Source organism: Lampetra fluviatilis, chromosome 7 (genome assembly GCF_964198595.1).
Source record: "Lampetra fluviatilis chromosome 7, kcLamFluv1.1, whole genome shotgun sequence".
NCBI lineage: Eukaryota > Metazoa > Chordata > Hyperoartia > Petromyzontiformes > Petromyzontidae > Lampetra > Lampetra fluviatilis.
This window is the reverse complement of record NC_136281.1, coordinates 7,571,916-7,588,471: the sequence shown is the minus strand read 5'-3', so window position 1 is coordinate 7,588,471 and position 16,556 is coordinate 7,571,916. Positions and strand designations below refer to the sequence as shown.

Below are 16,556 nucleotides of genomic sequence, written 5' to 3'. Positions count from 1 at the left end.
GCGTGCGTTCTTGGTCATCCGTTCGGTATCTATGTATGTTGAACTTCTTTCGTGTTTGCTATGTACGTTGAACTTTTTTCGCACCGTACGTAGCCAACCGTGCCTAATCGGAGGTTGTGGAGGGAAAGACAATAAACTCTTACCTATCAAATTTCGATTTAAAGTTTTCGTGACTGCAGGGATTCATCTTTTTGGTTCTTTCGGCAAAGTCACGTAGAAGGGAAATAATAAAATAATAAAAATAAAACATTAGAAAATCTAATTCTCACGACGTTTCGGTCACAACGCAAGCAGCCGTCCTCAGGTGAAGAACAGGCTGTCAGACGCCGTCTTTCCGACAGCCCTGTTCTTCACCTGAGGACGGCTGCTTGCGTTGTGGCCGAAAGGTCGTGAGAATTGTATTTTATTACGTTTTATTGTATTATTTTATTATTTCCCTTCTACGTGACTTTACCGAAAGAACCAATAAGATGAACCTATCAAGCAAAACGCGGACTCAACCCTGCTCTAACATCCGAGATCTAACGAGATCGGTGGGATTCAAATCCGGGTGATTTGGTCACGGGCAAATGTTGTATTTGCTTGAAAATAAATCCTGCACCGCCGCCGTGGTTGGGACGATCGCTCCGTCTGTCCGCGTAGAACTCTGCATTGCGCAATCTTGACGCGGCGAAAGCACGTGTTTAGCACACGTCGGGGACAACGTTAGATGAAACACATACACACGGTGAAACATTCTTGCGAGACCACAAAATTGTACCAACGTGTTAAAAAAAAACGTTCTCACGTTGTTTTCACATTGCATAAACTCGACGTACGGGTATATATGTTTCCTATATGTTGCACACTATATATTCTTGGTTCTTTCGGTAAAGTCACGTAGGTAGAACATAAAAAATAATAAAATAAAAATTAAGAATCAATTGAAAATAAAAAAGCAAAAAACCACAATGAAAATTTGAAATAGTAAAATTAAATAAAAAAGAAATTCAAAATAATAAAAGCTAAAAAATGTTACACACTCTATCGATAACTGCGGTGCGATTGTCAATAGATGTGCGTGATAGTCTGTAGGTTGAGGATTACCGCTCAATTAATAGAACAAATGCAATACATGTACACGTGAATATATATCCGTTGTGATGAACATACATTGTACGTGTTCCATACGATGCCGTTTTCAATTTAAAAGCGAGCATCACACGATGAAGTAACGTTTGAACCACACACTAATCATAAGCACGGTTGGCTACGGAACGGTGCTAATTGAAGTTGAACATACTGTACATGTATTAAACTAACATCTAAGCGTGCTAATTACATAGTTTAACACGAATCGTCTGTTACTATCCTTCACGCTGTAATACAACAACAACATCTTCGAGCAGCAAATGTGACGCGTGTCTGTGGTGTATTCACAAATAAATTAACTGCAGTAATAGCCACGTCATCCCTATGACTGCAGAACGATTGTACAAGTGCATTGTACAACCGGCAGGCCTCGAACGCTGACAAATAAAACTCGACAAAACAAGCTCCCAGTTGTTTCAATTCAACACGACACAATTCACGTGGATGGCGACCATCTCCGCTATGTTGGGGCACATTTCAGAGTGGCCATCTTGAGACCAAGGACTGAAGATTGAACACCAAATCGCCGTATGATTTGGACATTCCCAAGCATCGCGCTTTTGAGAAGACAAAGAACAATTCTCGCGCTCGATCTTCGGGTACACTCGAATGTGCGTCAAGTCTCGACGCACATGCTGCGTCATTGTTTCTTTTAAAAACCATCTTCGCCTGACGTTTTCGTGCGTTGTCACTATCAAGCGGAATGTTTAACAAGCAACTCCAAATTGCCTACCTGGCGTATTAAGCCTCCAATGAACGTCATATAACATCGACAAAACCAAAGACGAATTCAGCTCGCCTCATTGATCCAGTTCACGTATTTCGCAAATAAATAAACAAATATTAAGTACGCATACCGGCGAACTTAATGTCTCCACGCGAACAATTTCGAAAATAAACTTCTAAATGAAATATTAATTTTAAACAATTCCTTAATCCCGCTGCTGCTGCTGCGCTATATGCATCCGTTGCATCGGCACCGTCCACGAAGCGAGACCTTGAAGATTCCTTCCACGCGTCTCGCCACAACCAAATTTGCGCCACCAGCAAACGGAGACACGTCCCTTTATAGCTGCAACACGGGGCCACGCGCACGACGCAGTGGCGGAATTCGCAGGCACGCAGCGGACACGTTACGATGCACGGCCATGCTCGAGCGCCGCGCATTGCAAGCACCGAGACTCCCGTGTGTGTGCGACGACGATGATGATGATGCATTGTGGGGAGCGGTGGCGCAGTGGTTAGCGCGCTGCGCTACGATCTCGGCCACCCGAGTTCGAATCCCGCTCGCGGCCAACACCAGCGGCACATATCTGAACCAGTCACTGGGCTTTCCCTAGGTCTACTCAGCCTCGAATGAGTACCTGGGGCGATGTGTAAACACCGCTATTAGGGAGACAAAGGCGGCCGGGCGTTGTACAGGCCACCCGCATCCCCTCGTGTGCCGTGCCGGCCTTCATAGGTGCTCGCTAACAACACTTTCCCCAACAGCTTCTTTGTCTTTTTGTCGGATGCATTGGGATTTCAGTGCACGCCCGACTCTCTGGGTTGGAACCGCCTCTCCAGCACGCGCAGGAATTTCTGTATGCGGACTGAACCACATGATGATGGTGGTGGTGATGATGAGAGCAAAACGCTCTTATTATTGCGAGAGCCACCATCAGGGAAAGGGTTAATCCTCACACTCCGCCCCACGCCCCCAAGCACGTCCATGGCGTTGCCGGCAGACGCACTCAGCAGCTTTCATCTGCTCGCCCGCTGAAGACGGCTTGCTTTCAGATTTGCAACGAGTGCAAAATATATTTACATATTTTTTTGTTCATTTATTTTCGTGTAAGGGATTGCTGTGGGTTAGTGTGGGTTTTTTTTATTTGAGAAAACATGGCCGGGAAAGAAATTGATCAAGGTAGCAGTCGTCTGCTGTTCGCACTCGGAGTGAACATTCTCTCGTTCCTGGCATGTGGTAAGAACTCTATTGTAATTTGCAGCGCGTGGTTTTGTGTGGTTTGTGTTATGCATATTGATGCAGCGTGCGCACCACCTGAATATCCAAACCTGTGTTTGCAGTGCAATGCACAGAGACGTGCACTCGTAGACTCGTGTTTGGTAGCGTTAGCTTCAAGGAATTCTGCTTGCCTTAATGAGAGAGGTGCAGATGATGCGTTTTAAAAGTATACTCGACTGAATATTAACAAAACTAAAAGTTGGCAGGTTATACTTTCGAATCAACAATTTAAAAACGCGCTGAGATAATTTGAATTTGATGGACTCAGCTCGTACAATTCTGTGGGGAAAAAAATATAACAAAGGTCTATGACTCTATGCCTTTCGGATTAGTTTTTTTTCCCGGTTGCACCGCGGTTTGTTTCGGCATGATGTCCAACGTTTCGCTCCGCGTGCTGGAAGCTTCTTTAGGAACTGTAATCAGTTCTCGAAAACACACCAACACTTCCGCAACAACAACAAAAAACTCATACGTAGCGTTCTAATACAATTCCCGTCTGTCTTTGTGTAGGATCCGGAGCGGAGGAAACTGAGAATCTGTCTGGGCTGGCTAAGATACCCGGCAAGGACATCTTTGCCGTGCGAGAAAACGAGACCACGTGCCTGATGGTGGAATTCGCCGCAAGGTTCCACATCCCTTACGATACCTGGGCGAGCAACTACGTGGATGTACGTGCTACCCCGGCGATTGTTTCTCACTCGAGATTTAGACGGAACGCTGCTAGGCTGCTTGGGAGTCCTGTCGTGATTATTGGCATATGGTACTATCACGAGAGAATTATGTACGCATTTTTTAAAAAATAATAATGATCCTGTATTCCTGCAATCGTACGAAGACGTTAATAGGATGTAGATTGACAAAATAAGGCGAAATGGATTCGGCGTGATAAAATACTAATTTCCCCGGAACAGCGTTCCAGACTGTTTCGGTTAAAATGAAGCGTGCTGTTGCCTTCAAGCACTGTCTATCCAGTTGAGGAGAACCCTTCAACTAGCTTCCCTCTGTCCCGCGACTAATTGCCGCAGTCCCATGTTAATTATGGCGCGGACCTAACGTTATGGCTGAGGATGAGAGGTGGGGCGGTGGTGCAGTAATTAGCACACTGCGCGATTAACCCAGCGATGTGAGTATTTGGATTCCTAGCCACGGATAACATCTGTGGCGAGTAAAATATCAAATTGTTTTTGTTGCCTCCCCCCCCTCCCAGCACGCACTTCACCAACCCACAATGACCATCGTGGTGAAATATGTTCGAACACAATTTCCATGACCGACACGGGGTGGGCGGCCTTTCTTCAGCGACGGATTGACAAAGGGCTGCACATATTCTCATGTTAATATTGCATAAAGCACGCCTGCATGCAGGTATACATTATCTCATGTTAATATTGCATAAAGCACGCCTGCATGCAGGTATACATTACTGGATTTATCTGGAATTTTCTATTAATCCGTTTTTTTTTTCCATTTGCGCACGACAAATTTTTTTATGATGCAACGTCAATATGACAGGAGGTCATGCAAAGTTTGGACAGCTAATCTGCGTGGGACACTGCAGCGAGTACATGTCTTTTATTGAATGAATTCCACTGCAAATTATGTAACCATTGCCTATGGCGAAGCCTGGGATGCTGCAGATATGCAATAGCAGTTATAGTTTTTTATTTATTTGCCTGATCTATGGGGGTTGCCCACTCGAGTACAAACCAGGATCAACCCGGTGAGCTTCCGAGATCTGGCGAGATCAATCGCATTTCTGGTGATTTGGAAGTATAATCCACCTCGCCGCTGACAGCGATCGAGCAGTAGGCGAGAAGCAACAGCACGATGAGGTGGACGTTATGGCCTTTTGATGTTCACCCTGAGCAAAAAAAATCACGATATATTTTTGTTTTCATGGGAAACTTACTCGGCGGAGATGCGAGTGGGACAACTCGTCGACCGTTTTCAGCTACCATCTCCAGCCGTGCACCCCGCGTGTGTCTCAGAGAGATGCGACAGTCACCTCTGAGTCTCGAGGTGTTGGTGGTATCAACAGGGAGTCGCGACCGTGATGACCTCTTGACCTTGACTCTGAATTTAGTAACAAACTGCGTGGCTCAGCGGAGATGCGAGTGTGACACCTCGAGCGCTCTAGCAAGCACCAACTCTGGCACCTCTGCGACTCTATATTGAGGTGTGGTCGCATCAACGGGGAGTCGCGGCCGTGTTGACCTCTTGACATTGGCCCCGAATAGAAATCTAACAAATGTTCTTGTTGTCATTATTGTTGTTGTTGTTGCAACCTTGGCACGGCTCAGCGGAGATGTGAGTGTGACACCTCCGCGGCTGCAGCTCCCACCTCCAGCCAACCGCACCGCACGCGTGTCACACCTCTGAGATGAGACCCGGTGGGTCCCGTGTGCGCGTGTGGGCGCGCAGCTGGTGACGGAGCAAGCCAGCGTGTCCATGCCTGGGAACGCGCAGGTGAAGGGCCGCTGTGCACGGGGGGCCACCGCACAGCCCGAGATAATCATCTCGTGGAGCGACGACTCCTACATACTCAAGCTCTACTTTGACAAGGTCTCCTACCGCGCGTTTGTCCCCGTGCTGCGTGCACAAATCCATAATCCATCCATCGGGATGTATTGATTCACGTGTGAGTGCGCAAACAAGCGTGCGGGCGAGATGCATGCGTGGAATTACATTGAGAGACGGTAAACGATGAACGCGTGGATGAGAGAACATACCCAGGTTAGTGACATCGTTCAAACTAGCTTGGGCAGGGCATGGCGCTAGATGGCGTGATGTGGACCTTTATTAAAGAATAATTTGTGGCGTGCGGGTGCGGGGTGAATTGTTACGTCGCAGGCTCGTGAGAGGTGGAAGCCTTCGTCCCCCGTCCCCCTTTTCCTGATGACGACCGCTTGTGTTGCAATCGAAACGTCGTGGTTTTTGTTTTTATTTTATTTTGTATTATTTGTATTCACTTTACTTTTATTATTATTTTTATATCTACGTGACTTTACCGAAAGAACCATAGAATATGAATTCCTGCAGTCACGAAAGCTTTAAGTCAAAATTTGACAACAGTGTTGTTCATTCGTATTCATGTTATGCGTCGCATTTCATTAAAAGTTTCTTTACATTCTACGAGCCAGGTGGGTCGGAAGAGTCGGGTGTCGATTTTCCAAAAAAGTCTATAACATACAGTATACATGCAGTGCAACTAAGATGAGAGACGTGAAACTAACTCAACTTTTAGGATGAATTTTCAAATAGCGTGCTAGTTTGAGCCGATTTTCAAACTAACGAATTCGCTTGCTTGGACAAAGGAAATCATCGACTCGCGAGGCTGGTTTACAGCTGAACAACCCAGTCGCGAGGTTGCGTTGAGAGCAGGGCTCGCCAACCTGCGTCTCCGGAGCCGCATGCGGCTCTTTGGCTTCGCCCATGCGGCTCTTTGGATGCCCCCATGCGGCTCTTTGGATGCCCCCTTGTGGCTATTTGGATGCCCCCATGTGGCTATTTGGATGCCCCCATGCGGCTCTTTGGATGCCCCCCATGCGGGTCTTTGGATGCTCCGTTGTGGCTCTTTGGATGCCCCCATGCGGCTCTTTTGATGCTCCCTTGCGGCTATTTGGCTGCCCCCATCGCGGGCAGCCGTTTTTTTATTTAACTTAAATTTTTAACATAATTTAACGTCAAGATAATTAATAAAATATGGCAGGGAATGGGTCACTATGGAATGTCTTGATGACAACAAAATGTACAGTCAACCTGTATTGTTAATGAATAACTCAGGAGGGCGGAAAAAAACGAAATAGACGCAGTTTATTCCATCACCTATTTTGGTGATTTAAGTCAGAATATGTTTGTCATCTGCCGTATATCTGCTTTGTTTGTGTACAAGTAGCTCTGCGTGTCTCGAACTATTTTGGTGGAAGACAAAAACAAACAAAGAATGCCTCTTCTTCTTCTTTGAAAGGTTGCCGACTCCTGGTTTCGAGTTTCGAGTCAGGCCCTCCATCGAGCGATCTGTTCTACTAAGCAAGGCTGACTCTGCTGATGGGACACTGAATGTCGAATCCGCTCCAGTGTATGCGTGCATTCAGCCAAGGCTGCCGACACAATGCCATTCCCCCAGTGAGGTCGTGTGGCCGATGGGTTGCTTGTAACCAAATACTAAAAATAAAACCGTGTACGTGGAGAGACGATCATGGCAAGGAATCGCATAGCGTGTGTAGTTATTGTGTTACATTGTTGACAACGACCCCCCCCCCCAATGACCCCCCCAATCATTGTTGTGCGCTTAGCGATTTGATGGCGCAGGTGACGGAGGTTGTGAACCCAGTTTGACGTGGCACACGAGGTTGGTAATTCCGCACGCTAAACTATTCTGGTACAAATCTTTATAGTAAGAACAGACAGATCGCACAATAATTCACCCTGACACTTAATAATGATACGGTAGTCAGTGCACGCAACGTTATAATTATGAATACGGTCAATATCCAAATACATGACATTAATTATTAGTTGCAAGGGCTGTAAGTGCCCGTTACCAATGGGAATTTACTAATATCCATGCAATCATGTTCTCCATTGTTTCACTTTCACGTTGGAAAGTAAAAAAATTGCGTTACAGTATCATTAACAAGCATTGGGTGAACGGTGGCGCAGTGGTTAGCGCACTGCTACGAACCCATTCAGTGATCTTAGCTCGATTATTGCGGCCACGGCCAACCTCAGTGGCGATATATAGGAACCGATTCTTGGTCCCGCCACCTTCACCGATGCGCACTAACCAGCGTGGTGAAGTATAGCCAAACAAATCCCTGCACCGATACGGCATAGGGAGAACCTTCATCCTTCAGTCGATTGACAACGGTCTGCAAATTATAGTGCGATTATTATTGTAAATGGATGCATAGACATTCCCGTTACGTGGAAACAATTATGGTTGCATTGTCGCAAGGACACCATGGTGTGTGTGCACGTTGTCACGGATGTGCTGTGTCGTTCGGCACGATGCCCGACGTTTCGCTGCACGTGCTGGGAGCTTCTTCAGGAATTGAATCCAGCTCGTGAGGACCACACATCGCAGAGCTCCGCACTGGAGAATTGTATTTTCTCGTTTGTTGTTCAAAAGCTGAGAAAAGAAATGGGCCCGGTGATGTTCTTTGTGCGTCGCGAGAATGCGTCTTTACGATGCTTTGATCTCTGGCGCGGTGAACTCAGCTCTCGCACGGGTTCAGAGCGCAGAGAAGACGCGATGGTATTTACTACTATAATGAGCCAAGGATGTCTGTGTGTCCCGCGCGTGACGTCACTCCACGTCGGCCTGCCCCCTTCATTAATAATAATGAACAGGTGACGTCACTCCACGTCGACACCCCCCCCCCCTCCATTCATAATAATTAGTGGCTGACGTCACTCCACATGGGGGGGGCGAGGCGCCTCCTCCCCCCTCCTCGGCGTCTACTCACAACCCTCACTACAAAGGCAGAACCCTCACGTCACACGATCTCCGTAACGCTGTTGAGACATCGAAGTAAAGAGGACGTCATGATGAACAAGGGATTATCACCTTCAAATGAAATAAGTCTGTGTCACCGCGCCCTTACAAATTGCACACGAATGGATGCAGTGAATATCACGTCGCGCTCTGCTTTTCGCTTGCAAGTTTCAGATTTACTGCAATACACCCGTCGTCCTTGGACGGGCAAACGGCTCGTGGCGAAGATGACCCCTCGTCGCTGCCCCCCCCCCCCCCGTAACACCGAGCGACTGTGTCACGCGCACACACAGGAGACCCGCAACGTGACGAAGAGACGGCAGCAGCATTTCTGGAAAGTCAGCAAAATTAAGTTCACCTATGACACCTCCGACAGCGCGCACTTCAAAGACGCCGTCAACGGTAAGAAACCGTGGATTCGCTCAATCGCAAAGCCTTCCAATTGGCTTCAAAAGGAGCCTCCTCTTTGATCTCGAACTGGTGCGCGAGGATTGCCCTGAAGGAGCGAGGGTAACGGGGGGGGGGGCGACGCCGCAGATGCTCAGTAGAATACGCGGACGTCTAAATCACGCGAACGCACGGACTTTTGTTGTGCTTTCAAAAATGCATTTGTCGTCGCAAGGATGAAAACGTTAATGATGAACGCGCGGACATAGCAGATGCATTTACGCTTTCGACCTTAAAACCCTTAGAGCCGAGGGGACAGGACGTGACGAAATGAACGCGCGAAACACGTGGGCATGAATGCCCTGGTCTCTGTGTTGTTTGTTCATATGTGACCCTCTCGGCGACACTTACTCCAAATGAGCGAAGCCGTTTTTTGTTCCCCTTAGAACCGCGCCTTTGCAAGTGTAACATCGATATTATGTTCAGGACAATGTGCGAATATCAATATATAATAATAGAAGTTGAAATTAAGCCAGTCGGCTTATACATACTCCCACGTCAATAGGAAATTATAGTGGGGGGCTAAGGTCTATTGTTTGTCCCCCCTCCCACGGACCAGTCTGCCAAGTCGGAGGGTTGAAATTGCCCTGCCTCCCCCTCCCTTTCCCCAATCCCTCTCCCCCCACTCCTTGCCAAACCCCCAACTTTGGTGCAGCCTGTGAGCGGGGGGTACCAGTGGGCAGGTGGAAAAACAACGTTTCGTTCCTTCCGTTGCGCGACGTTTCTGACGGGTTCTTATGCGGTATAATACATCCGTTGTTGATGATGACGACGACGACGACGACCACTGTCCTGCGTGTGTCTGAGCAGTCGGCAAGTTCACCGCCATCAGCAACCCACACATGGCGCTTTTCCTGACGCCCATGGGCCACTCGTACTCGTGCCTCACCACCGAGACGATCTCGCTCAGCGCGCACGACCGACAGAAAGTGGTCGTGTTCAAGATTTCCGAAGCCAAGATGCAGCCCTACGAGATCGCGGGTGACTTCCTCTACGGTCCAGGTATAATTCCACTCACGATGTCGATGGATGAATAGCAACGGTTTACCCTGATGACGTAAAGTATGTATTCCAAGGCCGTAATTATAATATATATTGGGGGGACACATCCCCCCAATATATATAAAAAATGCTCAAAATGTCCCCCCCAATATATTGCTATTAAGAAAAATTCCTATGCTATGTAAATAAAAACAACAATTTGCTAACCTTGGCCACAATATCTGGACTTGTCTTCATATAAATCAATGCATAGATTTCTGTTTATATGATTGTGGTTATGATTGTACTTTATTAATCCCTAATCTCTGCCATTACATACAATTAATCAAGTAATGTTAAAAAAGTAAATACAGAGCAATGTAGTACAACACACTATTAGACATTATTGTAAAAAATAAATAAAAAGTCCATCCCATGTGTTAGTGCATTTTTTAATAATTTAGACAGGAAATTCGTTTTCAAATTTAGATATTTTTCTGGGTTGGGACCCCCAGACACCCTGGAAGATTTGGTCCCCCTCGATGTTGACTTCATGGCCACGGCCTTGATGTATTCCCAAGGCCATCATACGGACACGTCGCAAATCAAAGTGTCTCACTTTATATGACAAAAAACCATAAATTAGCCACAGGGTTCTTTTTTCTCGCCGATGTTCCAGTGGAGAGATTGACCGAGCCCATTAAAAAGTGTTTGGCTTCATGTGGGAAGAAACAAAGTGCCCAGAGAAAACCCACGCATTTGAGTGGATATCCCAATACAGATAGATTCAATCTGTAGCGTGGATTACATCTCTCTGTCGACCAAACCCATTGTTTTACTGGCATCTCATACCTACCTCACAGCCCAAGCCTACAACATATGACACGCACTAAATTGCTCCTCCATTAATATTCTAACCATACTCAAATCAGCCTCGCTTCTGAGGTTCACGACATTAAATGCATATTAAGGGTGATTTAGTCGTACTCTCATTTTCTGTTTGTTGCCTTGAAGACAGCGGTGAAAATTCTGCATTACTATGGTGGGAACCAGTCTCTCCACGGCGCAACCATTGTTGATTTCCTACAACGTGACGCTCACTTATTCCACCCTGGAGCGTTAATAAGCTGAGTGGTCTCCTGAGCAGGCTTTGAACTCAGAACTTCGTGTGTTACGCATTTGAGCACTGTCGCATCGTGACTCAGCTATCATTATTAATTGTTAACATATGGTAAATGAGGAGATTACCAAAGGGACCTATGACGTACGATATTGCTCTTAACAAAATTTAACTGTGGGGTTTTTTTTTACCTGCAAACTAATTTACTGAAATAAATTGGTCTATTTTTTTTTCTGGAACAAACAATCAGGTTGACGTTTTCAATAGATAGCATCTTAATCGACTCTCACCATGTTCTAAGTATTGTAAGGAGATTCAATTAAAAAAAACAACCTGCCACGTTCGCTTATCGCAGCCTATACAACAATCCACTTGCTCCTACTCCCAAGTCATTTGGAGTGGGGTTGATGTATGAGACTGCACAATGCGATGGTGTTGATGTGTTTTTTTTATGCACTCACGACCAATTAAAATTATTTCCCCAACATTAAGAGTACATTTGTCCCGTTCGATTCATTCATTATAAATGTGATAGCAATCAAATTCAATTTGCAAAGAAAAGTTAAATACAAAAACATTTCACACAGGGGAGATGTAGACTTGTATTCATGGTTTAGAATTTAATGATACTCATGATTAACCAGCACACTACTTATAATTGCAATAATAATATTATTTATTTACCCAGGAAGGTCTGGGTTTTAAAAGTGCAGCCAGGATAATACATTTATTTGTATTGGCCTTAGCATTTGCCAACAACTTCATGATTTCCGCCTTCACCAACATTGACGGACCCGCGCGGTGAATTATGGTCGGATAACCCACACAACCCACCACAACATGCGGGAGACCTTTATACAACAATGCATTGACAAGTGGGCCATACATGTGTGCCGTATGTTAAAGATAAAACAAAGTAGTTACCAGCATACCTGTAACTTATGGGTTATGCAAAAGATGAGAAGCTATGCATCCAAACGGCATGGGAAATGCAACTGGAAACATTCTCCCGATGGGCTGTGCAACTATCCAGGTCATGGGGCGGGCAACGAAGTTCCTGACATTCCTCCGTGACCTCCTCGCTCACGAAGTCCCTGTTCTTCCCGTGCTTTCCACGATTGCATTCTCGAGAAGGATCAGCTGACATGCCTCGCTGTGGGAGTGCGTTTACGTTGACAAAGCCGCTCGGAGATCTGCACCGGCAGACAACGTCACGCCCAGTGCACCATGGAGCGAATATTTCGAGTTTAAATTTCGATTTAAAGCTTTCGTGACTGCAGGGATTCATCTTCTTGGTTCTTTCGGTAAAGTCACGTAGAAGGGAAATAATAAAATTATAAAAATCAAACATAATAAAATAATTCTCACATGACAATTATTTTTTATAATTCTCACATGAGAATTATTTTATTCTCACATGAGAATAATTTTATTATGTTTTATTTTTATTATTTTATTATTTCCCTTCTACGTGACTTTACCGAAAGAACCAAGAAGATTTCCAGTTTAGCCAGATATTTAACAGATATAATACTGTGAGGCCTATAAAAAAAATAATCTATTGCATAAAAGGTCAGAGCCTTGGCTTCGCGTTTATAAATTATGTGTAGGGCTGATGTCTAGAGGCTCGGCATAAAAGCGCAGTGTAATAGTGCTCTGTGCCGCGTGAAAGTGGGTCCGATTGGGCTCCCCCACGGTAATGTGAAAAATCCAACGGTGGCTCAGGATCGCCAGCGGTGGCACCCATCGCGACGTGGCCCTACGAGTGTTGCACCAGCATTGTCAAGACAAACAACGGGGCTACATTATGTCACACCAGTCGTGGCCTTTCCATATTTATGGGGGTTGAGTTCTCGAGCAGAATTCAAGGAAGAAAAAACACGTGAAATCATTACTCATTCTGTTTCGTGTTTTAACATTTTATTTAAAGATTGTTCACCACTGTGTCATGCCCCCGTGAGCTTTTGTAAGCAAGGTCATGCGCTACAGGGTTTCCCCTTCACCGAGGCTTCACTGGGGTAAACAAATAACTGACATAGTAATTGCTGAAAATGTAACATTTCGAACAGAACAGGGTCAACAATGATATCGTGTAATTCGTTCCGTTCTGCTGCGATGCTTGGTTCTCTTAATCGCCGCGAGCCCTATAATCGCGTGCCCCCCCCCCTCCCCCGACCCTGTGAGCAGAGAGCCAGTGCACGGTCGACCAGCGTGAGAGTCTCGAGGAGACCCTGCCGCTGGCTCTGGGGTTGGCCCTGGGCCTCATCATCGTCGTCATCATCGGCGTCTATCACCTGCAGCACCGGCTCAGCGGCTCCGCTCAGCCGCAGCAGGATCGCGCCAACTACAAGGAGATGTGAGCCCCGCGGCGGCTCCTGTGGTGCGGAAAGACGCCGGCATCCGTCGTAACGCCGACGTTGCATTATAGAGAGAGCTTATATGCTACGAACAACAACAACAAAATGTGCTGCTGTTGCTGCTGCTGAAACACCGTTTTTCATGGTTGCTATGATTACCACGCGAAAAATTTTATTCAGAAAAAAAATAGTTAAAGTATCCTGGTGAGGGCCAACTGCTGAACAGCGTTGAATCCACTATACATTGTTTTTTTTTCTTCTTGGTTCTTTCGGTAAAGTCACGTAGAAGGAAAATAATAAAATAATAAAAAAATATTGTATTATGTTTATTTTATTATTTTTATTTTTATTATTTTAATATTTTCCTTCTACGTGACTTTACCGAAAGAACCAATAAGATGAATCCCTGCAGTCATGAAAGCTTTAAATCGAAATATACATTGTTTCCTGCTGCGTGTAATGTTTTTGGCTGCGATTTGTTTATTCTCGAGAGAAAGTGTGAGGAAAAAATAGACGAAAGCCACTTGTTAGTCAATTTCAATACAACTGGATCACGTGGACGATAAATATAAATTGGTAAACTGACACCCCAGTCTTATCGTGTGGAAATGATGCATCGTTTATGCATCTACGCGACTGGCTGCCAATTTAACATTCTCACACCTTGTCATTTAGAAGTAAAGAAGAAAACTCTTCCGTTATAGATATAGATACAGTGCTATCGCTTAGTTGATAGGCAAGAAACGACAGTCTTATTGGACACAATGGCATTTTATATATATATTGGAGATTTCCCCCCTTATTTTTCAAGATGCTCATCTTACAAAATCCATTACAACCACTTCACAAAAAATGCTAATGTGGGAATACTGTATTATCTGATGCCACTGTTGTTCAGGAAAGATTCCATTCCACAGACCGTTAATTCATTTTTATCTCATCCGTGCATTAAGATGAACTCATGAATACATTAAATATGGGAATGCAACTGCCATGATTGTAATACCGTTGATAGTGATTTCTTCGAAATAATACTGTAGTCAGTGTGCAATTTGTTGTTGATGCCTGATTGTAAAGTGCTCCTAACTTAAATGCATTTGCGATATTTGCTTAATATGAACGTGGTTCCGTTATCATATCACATGTTTTCTACTTGCACAAATAATATGCGATTGAACTATATTGAAATGTAGCTACGGAATAATGAATCCGCTAGATTACGAGCAATGTGTGAGAATAGTGATCGTTGCTTCAGTGTTTTCAACTTGGATGCGAATATGTGTGCGCTAAGCCACTGAGACCAAAGCAAATCCATGCTGATGGCTACATTTCTTGTTGTATGGGAGTCTGGTGTTACATGGTTTATGTCATTTCAATTGGGCTATTGCTAATCGCTTATGTTTTGAATTTGTGATGCTGAAATGCAAACATTCATTGCTGCCGTTGAACGTGTGTGTCTGAGTCGACAGAAAGTGTTGAATAAATGACTAATCATTGACATCATTACTTTACTTTTTTTAAATCCCATTATAAATGCCTTACGTATGAAGGGCAAATAAATGAATATTGCTATCGAACATTTTGTACATTTTTGTCAGGGAAACAACACCAACGGATTTAAATTCCGATTTAAAGCTTTCGTGACTGCAGGGATTCATCTTCTTGGTTCTTTCGGTAAAGTCACGTAGAAGGGAAGTAATAAAATAATAAAAATAAAACATAATAAAATAATTCTCACGACGTTTCGGCCGCAACGCAAGCAGCCGTCCTCAGGTGAAGACCAGGTCTGTCGGGGAGACAGCGTCTGACAGACCTGGTCTTCACCTGAGGACGGCTGCTTGCGTTGCGGCCGAAACGTCGTGAGAATTATTTTATTATGTTTTATTTTTATTATTTTATTACTTCCCTTCTACGTGACTTTATCGAAAGAACCAAGAAGATGAATACCAACGGAGTTCTATTGAAGGAACTCAGCATAACACAGCAGGTAATTACTTTTACGTATAACACCTCATGCGCAAAGCGATTTCAGCAATATTATTTTTGCATATAAATAAGCGTCCCTTGCCTGTGGCAAGCCATGAACAGTTTCATTGCTGGCAAACTCGTCGTTGTTGTTGTTGTAGTTGTTGTTGTTGTCAGCCTCTTGGTAGCTCTTAATGATCTCTCTCCGTCATCACGTGGCAGTGCCGGTTAATGGAGCGTCAATCCATCCCCAGTCTGATGAAGACTGCAATGTTCTGGAACTGATCATCAAGAGTGTATATTTCCCCAACACCGCACCCGTCACGGCATACTAATGCATCGCAACCCAGACGATCTACTGTAAACGCCTCGGGGGAAATTTTTATTTTTACTGTAGCGTCATGTCTTTTTTAAAATTACGTCTAAACAGGCAATTATGGACAAAATCAAAGGCACGCAACTTTCTAGCATAACCCAATCTCATCAGTACAATTGTCGTACTCGCGTTGACAATACCCCAGTCAACCAGGCCAACGTTCCAAGCTCGCTGGGACGGTATATGTGATGACAAAACGTAAAAGTGGTCATTATTCAGCGGCGGAGGGAAGAAAAATTCCGATGAATTCGCGAAGTCTATGCTTCATCAACATTGAGCGGAATGCACTTCCTTCACCGATGTACATACGTACTACTTGCATACGCGCTCCACATGTCACCCAGCTCTTCACATTCATCGCTCTCAGTGGGCCATCCTGCACAAACCAACATCAATGCCCCCCCCCTCCCCCCACAGAAGGAGCACTGCGGCTACGATTCCGTGAAAAAGGTCGGAATATTGCCGCAGTGGAGCGTACTCCTCCTGAAGAGGCTTTTGCACCCGGCGAAATGTACGGGTAATGTGGCCCCATCTGTCTTCCCAACAGCAGCCAATAAATCTCTGTCCTCTGCTCAGCCGCTGTGAAAGGCGCTCGTGCTCCGCTGAAGGTTGTGCGCGTGTGTAGCCCTCGCCGATGAAAGCAAACTCTGAATTTCTAAGGAACTGCGAAACGGTGT

At 45.2% G+C, this 16,556-nt stretch overlaps 1 protein-coding gene across 1 annotated transcript; it reads left to right on the top strand.

Annotated features, from left to right (window-relative positions):
• The first annotated feature begins 2,723 nt into the window (after nucleotides 1–2,723).
• Nucleotides 2,724–15,160, top strand: LAMP5 (lysosomal associated membrane protein family member 5). Its single transcript, XM_078858353.1, has 6 exons — nucleotides 2,724–3,094; nucleotides 3,647–3,804; nucleotides 5,558–5,698; nucleotides 8,927–9,035; nucleotides 9,891–10,082; nucleotides 13,369–15,160. The coding sequence occupies exons 1-6, from the start codon at nucleotides 3,013–3,015 to the stop codon at nucleotides 13,539–13,541; spliced, it is 855 nt and encodes a 284-aa protein (XP_078714479.1). The 5' UTR covers nucleotides 2,724–3,012; the 3' UTR covers nucleotides 13,542–15,160.
• The last annotated feature ends 1,396 nt before the right edge of the window (nucleotides 15,161–16,556 follow it).

Excerpts from the sequence above, each read along its gene's own strand:
- LAMP5 (XM_078858353.1), top strand. The coding sequence starts at position 3,013 with ATGGCCGGGAAAGAAATTGATCAAGGTAGCAGTCGTCTGCTGTTCGCA. Across the intron at positions 3,095-3,646 it reads TCTCTCGTTCCTGGCATGTG|GATCCGGAGCGGAGGAAACT; the intron begins GTAAGAACTCTA and ends GTCTTTGTGTAG. Across the intron at positions 5,699-8,926 it reads TCAAGCTCTACTTTGACAAG|GAGACCCGCAACGTGACGAA; the intron begins GTCTCCTACCGC and ends GCGCACACACAG.